We start from the raw sequence: 7,390 nt of genomic DNA, 5'->3' as shown, positions 1-7,390 counted from the left end.
TGGTTACAGAGTTAAGATCCACAGTCCACGAATAAACTGGGGCCCGGAGAGGTGATATGAATTGTCCAGAGTCACACAACTTTCAAGTAGTAGGGCCAGGTCCTTCAACTCTCAATCCAGTGCCCTTTCCAATATACTATATCACTACTTATGATAAGCAAATAAGGAAACCCAATATTTCACTGTCATATGAGTATTTCTTCTCTGGGTTCTTTTGACTAGCCATTTGTCAATTGATCAGCAAGGACACAGAGACAGGAATATTGGAGCTTTATTCACTCAGAGTGAGATAGGCTCCACTAACCAAATGGTTGGGGATGTATCTGTTGTAAAACTGAGGGACAAAGGATCTGCACATAGATGTGGATCTATTAAGATCTTCATGTATAGATCTAGATACATATCTATATCTATCTTTATCATTTATTTATCTTCATATCATTATCTAGCTCTCCATCTACTCTATCTTACCTATCATCCACTTTACCTAGCTCTCATTTATGTCTGTCATCTCTATGTATCTATCATCCTATTGTATCTCTATCATATTTATCCATCTCTATCTTTACATATCATCTATTTATCTATCTGTTATTGATCTATCATCTCTACCTATCATTTATCTACTCTATGTATCTATCATATTATTGTATCTATCCTCTATTCTCTATCTTCATCAATCTTTTCCTATCTATATCTATATTTATCTATATCTATATACCCTTACTTATTTACCATCCTACCCTATCTATCATCTATCATCTCTATCTCTATTATCCAGCTGTTTGGTTTTTCAGGTCCCCCACAGCAGCAAATGTCCAATTAGAACAAAATGGCCTTGGAAGTTCCTAGAGGCAGGACCCCACCTTCAACATGGCAGTGGCAGTGACCTGGTGCTGGGCTAGACCATGCTGGAGAGTACCTGGGACCAAGTTTTCAGTGTACCACCCTTGTAGACTCTTGGGGATCCACAGAACCAGATGGTGACCACTTTCACCTGGAGCATCAACCATGCCACATGGATAGTGATGGAGGAAAGATGGATATGTTTCCTCTGTGAACCTTGGGCTGAAATTGGACAATTTGTTTGGGGTCTCCAGACCTGTCCTGGGATTTGGCCTCTCCAGATTCCAAACTAAGGCAACTGAGACCATCTAAAGCTTTGAGTAAATTTTAGTCAGACAACAAGGTGAAGCTCTATCCAAGACACTTGTCACATTTACTAAGAGCCTGCTATGTGCCAGGTACTGTGCTAAGCCTTGGAGATACAAAACAAAACAAAACAAAACCCAAAACAAAAAACCAAACAACCCAAACACAGAACAACAACAAAAAACCAAAAGATAGCCCCTGCCTTCAAGGAGCTTACCATCTAATGGAGGAGACAACAATCAAATATGTTACAAACAAGTTACATACCAGATATATAGGAAATAATTGAGAGGGAAGGCACTAGAATTAAGAGGGGTGGGAAAAGCTTCCAGTAGGAGATGGCATTGTAATTGGAACTTAAAGCCAAGGGAGTCAGTATATGGGGATGAGGACACAGAACATTCCAGGCTTGGAGGGATAGGATGGGGGGAGGGGGATAGGAGAAAATGCCTGGAGTCAAGAGATGAAGTGTCTTGTTTGTTAAACTGAAAGAAGGCCAGGGTCTCTGGATCTAATAACTGTAATTTATAACAAAAATTTTAATTTAAAAAAACAGAAGTGGTTATGTCAACTATTAACACTATAAAAATTATTTAATTTTTTTCTCTTGGTTTGCAGTTCTTTAGAGCATCTATCAGTTTACTGTAAACCCTCTACAATTATTTCAAGAAAGTACAGGGATATTTGGTGCTCATTGGGGTTTATCTAGGCCTAGTACAATGTCTTGTACATACTTTAATATATCAAAAAGATCCATGATTTAATTGTGGTGGGCACTCTCTCTAACCTTCTATAATTTAGTAGACAAATCTCTGTGGTTACTGTGATCAGAAAAATGAATCTGTCACCTTGTGACTAATCTTTTGGTGATAAGCTTCTCCAAATTTAGCTATACTGGACCTTGGTTGACAGACAATACAATTTGTCCCTGGCTAGTACTCCAAGTTTTTCCAGCTTGGTAGGATCTGCCAGAGCTTGTGCTCAGCTAGTATATGGCCTTTTAGCAGCCAGGGTTGCCTCCACCTTGCAACGAGGTATGACGGCTAGACTTCAGTGGAGTTCCTAGTAAATGCTTAATTAAATATTTGTTGATAGACTGATCTATGTGAGTGCTTTTTTCCTAAGGTGAATGGAGGGAGGCTCTTTCCCTTCTCCTCCCCACCCCTCAAGGCATATTTGGCTTCCAAAAATAATTCACATTTATAAAGCACTTATGTTTGATGAGGTATTTATGACTTGTTAACATGAATGGTATTACTAAGGGGAATTTTTCTTTTTGTTCAAACCCTCCTTGTAATACATGTCCGAGTTTGGAGAGGAGCTGCCCACATAGCTTTGGATTCTATGCTTTTGAGATTTAGTCTTAAGCTTTAGCAGCTGGCTATGAAAACTGGCATGATTTAATTTTAAGCATTACTCATACATGCCAATTTTTATACAAGGTCTCATTTAAGTCGCCTTTTAAAAATTTCCTCTAATAAAAACAGCACAATAAAAATATAATGAGTACATCCTGAATAGTGATGCTTTGAGTGGATTTAGAAATGAGAAATTAGGTTTTAGGACCAGCCCCTATGCAAGAACGCTTATTTTTCGTTTGTTTTTAACCATTTCAGTTCCTTTCTGTGTTCCCATCAGAGCTAGTTCTGGTAAGCGCCATTCATTCATCTTAAGCAGGTGTTAGGAACTGAAGGTCAGTGGGATGGGGCGTGCGGGGTAGGGCAAGCACTGGTGGTGATGGTGGCCTGTGTTTGGGAGGGGTGGAATGGGAAGTGTGTCCATGCTTTTCTGTTATCTCCTATGCTTAATATTCTCCCCCCACCCCCCCACGGGGTGAGCGGGCTGGAGCTCGAGTGTATCTCGAGGCTCCGCCCCGGGCTGAGTGGAATACTGGGGGTGGGGGGAGTGGTGAGAGGACGGCCATCCAGCAGCCCACGGTCCAGCCCCGCCCGCCCGGCTGGCGGAGGGGGAGGAGGCTGGAGCGACAGCAGCCGCCGCCGCAGCAGCAGTAGCCAGAGCAGCGGGAGCCGCCGCCTCGCTGCGCTCGTGTGTGAGTGATCTCCTCCCTCCCTCCCTCCTTCCCTCTTTTCTCCTCCCCTCCCTTTCGCCCGCCCGGGTCGCGGCGGGGCCGTGGTGTACGTGCAGAGCGCGCAGAGCGAGTGGCGCCCGCCCTCCCTCTTCTCCCCTCCGCCAGTCGGGCCGGGCTGGGTTGGCAGGGCCGCAGAGGCGAGGGCGGCCGCTACAGCGTAGGTCGCGCGACCCTCGCCTGGGTCCTCGCCGGCCCCCTCCCTACCCTACTCCACCCCACCCCCCCACCGCAAGGAGGAGAGAGCTAGCGAGCGAGCGAGCGAAGGTAACCCTCCGCAGCCCGCGGTGGCGGGGATCAGGCCGTGAGGCGGCTGCCGGCTGCCGGGAGCCGGGCGGCCGGCGCTGCGCAGGGGCTGGGGCGCAGCGGAGGCGAGGGCCCGGCGGGCTGCTGCGGCAGTGCATGGCGCAGTAGCAGCCGCCTCGTCTTGCCGTCCCCCCCTCTTCTCCCCCAGCGTGTGTCCACCCTCCCGTTACTCCCTCGAGCTCTGCTGGGGCCGCCGCCGCCATGGCCAATGACAGCGGCGGGGCCGGCGGGCTGAGCCCAAGCGAGCGGGACCGGCAGTACTGCGAGTTGTGCGGGAAGATGGAGAACCTGCTGCGCTGCAGCCGCTGCCGCAGCTCCTTCTACTGCAGCAAGGAGCACCAGCGCCAGGACTGGAAGAAGCACAAGCTCGTCTGCCACGGCGGCGGGGGAGCCGCCGAGCACGGGCCGGGCGGAGGAGGCCGCCCCCAGCCCCAGCCCCCCGGGGCTACCCTGCACCCCGCGACGCCGCCCAAGGCCGGCCGGGCCGGGCTCAAAGAAGCCAGGAAAGCGCCGCCGCAGCAGCAGCCGCCGCGCCGGGACACGACCTCCCCGGAGGCCGCCGCGGCCGTGGGCTCGGGGGGCGGTGCCGCCGCCTCCGCCTCCAGTTCCCGCGGCCGCCCAGGAGGGAGCAGCCTCCTCGGCCAAAGCTGCCGTGGTTTCCGCGGCGGCGCCGCCTCCTCCTCCCGCAGCCGTCAACAATCAGGGGCCGGCGGCGGGCTCTGCGGAGGCGGAGTCCGGAAGGGATGAGACGCTGGGCCGGTCGCCGCTGTGCCCGGGCGGCTCGGCGTGCCCTCAGCTGAGCCCCCCCGGGCTTGGGGCTGATGCTGAGGCCCAATGGGCAGACGAAGCCCCTGCCGGCGCTGAAGCTGGCGCTGGAGTATATCGTGCCGTGCATGAACAAGCACGGCATCTGCGTGGTGGACGACTTCCTGGGCAAGGAGACCGGCCAGCAGATCGGCGACGAGGTGCGGGCCCTGCACGACACGGGCAAGTTCACCGACGGGCAGCTGGTCAGCCAGAAGAGCGACTCCTCCAAGGACATCCGGGGCGACAAGATCACCTGGATCGAAGGCAAGGAGCCGGGCTGCGAGACCATCGGGCGGCTCATGAGCAGCATGGACGACCTGATCCGCCACTGTAATGGCAAGCTGGGCAACTACAAAATCAACGGCAGGACGAAAGTAAGTACGTTGTGGTGGTATTCTCGGGACCCCCGCTGGGCTCCCCTTCCCCCTCCCCTTCTGCGTTACGGGCCCGCACGAGATAGCTTTCTTTAATGCTACTTGACGCCGCAGTGAGGAAAATGGAAGTGTTTGTTAGACACCGCTCCCAGGTGGGGATGTCTCCTTTTTCACCTGCTGTCGTTCACCACAGCACCTCTTTCTACTAGACTAAGGCGCTGCATCTTCTTGCAGCTGCCTCCCTCCTTTTAAAGGCCCTCAGGTACCTGACCCCTTTTCTTAGCTTTCTGTATTTGCCCCTTTCTAAGCTTGCACGCTCTGTCTCGAAACAAATTCCCTTAGTGTCTGTTTAGAGTACCCCGTGGGAGGTATTAGTAACTATCCAGAGAAAGTGCTGGTTTTGCGTCTGCCCCGGGTGTTTGCATAAGCTCTTAAATTTGAATGATGACTCATCAGATTATGCTTTACAAAGATAATTGCCTTGTACTTTTGGCAAAACGTGTCAATTGACTACAAAAATGAGGAAAAAAATCACTTAAGTAGACAGTTAACCAAAATTAGTTTCTTCTAGTGGCCCTAAAGACTCTTCCCTTCCCCTCTTCTCCTGTATCTTGCTTTTAAAGCCTCAATAAAACAGGTAATATTTTGAGCAAAACTTTTTATCAGGGATTCCTTTACCATTTGATTACATTTGAATGGGTTCCTTTGTGTTTTTCTTTTCCTGTTGTTTCTTTTGTCTCAATATTCCCATATCTCTAGTCTTTTGCCTCTTAATAAGTATAGTAAACATTGATCTTTGTATCTTTCTTTCTATAATATACTCTTGCAGTTTTTCTCCCCTGTTGTTATACGCAGAAAACACTCCCTGACTGCTTCTCTGAGCCCTGCACTATTGTCAAGAAAGTGAAAGATAAGACAAGTATGTGCTTACTAATTTGTTTTTCTGGGGCTGTTTTCAGAAAAGTATAAGCAGTGTGAGTGTATTAAACCTAAGTTGTTTATAGCTAACTTTTCCTACAGTTTTTAAAAAAGACTTTTAATACTGTCTTTATTTTGCCATTCACAATATATTGTATTGAGCATTGTGTTATAACTGAGCAGTGCTAGATTACCTCTTCTCCCCAGTATCCCCCTCCTCCAAAGCTACTTTACTTCCTTAGGTAGGGAATTTCTGGAATTTAAAAGAACTATAACAGCTTCGTTATTGAATTCAGACATCTGAAATTCAGGTGGTCTTGCCTAACAGATTTTATAGTAAACTTAATAGAGAAAGATCAATTCAGTAATCTCATAAGATTTATTTTTGGATAAAATTTATACAATAAAATTGTGCAATGGAGTTGACATAACTGGGTTATTGAAATAGTTTGCTGAGTGATAATATAGTAAGATGATTAAAGGGCACTTGGATGTAGACTGTTAGAGTGAATCTAAGGTGTAACGTTGATTTTGTGAATGAGATAAAATCCAAAATCTGCCTCGCTCTCTGCTCAATGGTTGAGCTTTCTAGGTTAGGCAGTATTGAAGGAAAGGAAAGGATGGTCTCATATATCTTTCTGTTCTTACTGACTTGCCAGGGGAAGCGGCTGCAGCCTCCAAAGCTTTTCTGAGCTCTTGATTCCCTAGGGGAGGTCGTTGTGAGGAAATGGCCACCTGCTTCCTTTGGAATCCGTTTAGCAGAAGAAACAGTGTCTACAGTGGCTTTAAAATCACTTAGCTGTAGTTAATGGAGCTAGCATGAAGGTGAAGTTTTAAGTTTTGCAGATTTGAATTTTTGTTTGTCATTGAAGTACTAGGAAAATGTAATTACAGAATTCAATCATCATTAATTCTTTTTGATGGAATTTTAAAAAATATTTGAATTTGAATTTTTTAAAAAAATTGTGTGATGGAAAAATCTAAAGGTTTATTTAGTGCTAACAAGATGAGAGTGGAAGGTCTGATTCCCTGGTAAAACAATAGTGTCTTTTAGAGAACAGCTTTGTTTCAAGGCCACTACATCCTTAACCCTGACCAAAATGTCTTGCAAGGGAACCAGGTGAGAAACTGTTAATCATTTAGCTCAACCTAGCAGTTCTCCTGGAGAAAAAAAAATATCAGCAAACAAAAAGCCAATTCATACTAGTTGTTCTACTGATGACTGATCCTATACCTAAAGAAATATACTTTATGGTCTCAGAGTATTTATATCTTTTTTTTTAAATTATGAAATGTTTACTTTAGGCAGCACTTCCAAAAGATGCTTCGTTTTTGTAATAACAAGCTAGTTTTGCTGTCATCACGAGATGAACAGGAAAGCTTGGATATAGTGAATGATTGTAAAAAGGGCTGTAATTGCTAGTGGTAATATACTTTTTAAAATAATTTTAATTTGAATATTGTAGACTGCAAAGTCTGTAGTACTCTAGGATTGGGGCATAGCTAAAATCATCATATACTCTAAACCAAAAAATTAGAATACATCATCTGACAAAGGCTCTTCCTTTTGTCCTTTGTTAAAGTGTGTGTTTTCTAAAAATTTTGACTATCCTGGAAAATCCAGCATGTAGTAGTTGCTTGTAGGAAATGTAGGTTGAGTAATAATTACAAAAACTGAGGTAAATGGTTACTTTTTTTATACAATGAAATGGACATTGACTTCTTCAGTATCACTATTTTAGAATGA

At 46.2% G+C, this 7,390-nt stretch overlaps 1 protein-coding gene across 1 annotated transcript in view; it reads left to right on the top strand.

The window, feature by feature from the left end:
• Window positions 1-3,112: 3,112 nt before the first annotated feature.
• EGLN1 (egl-9 family hypoxia inducible factor 1) overlaps window positions 3,113-7,390 on the top strand; it is a 77,535-nt gene continuing 73,257 nt past the window's right edge. The window contains 3 exon segments of the mRNA XM_021000417.2: window positions 3,113-4,123; window positions 4,125-4,346; window positions 4,348-4,725. Of these exon segments, the coding sequence (XP_020856076.1) occupies window positions 3,746-4,123; window positions 4,125-4,346; window positions 4,348-4,725 (978 nt within the window). The 5' untranslated portion in view covers window positions 3,113-3,745.

Source organism: Phascolarctos cinereus, unplaced genomic scaffold (assembly GCF_003287225.1).
Source record: "Phascolarctos cinereus isolate Bilbo 61053 unplaced genomic scaffold, phaCin_HiC Scaffold_5;HRSCAF=322, whole genome shotgun sequence".
Taxonomy (NCBI): Eukaryota; Metazoa; Chordata; class Mammalia; order Diprotodontia; family Phascolarctidae; genus Phascolarctos; species Phascolarctos cinereus.
The sequence above is the reverse complement of the archived record's forward strand: the minus strand, read 5'-3'. Positions and strand labels throughout refer to the sequence as shown.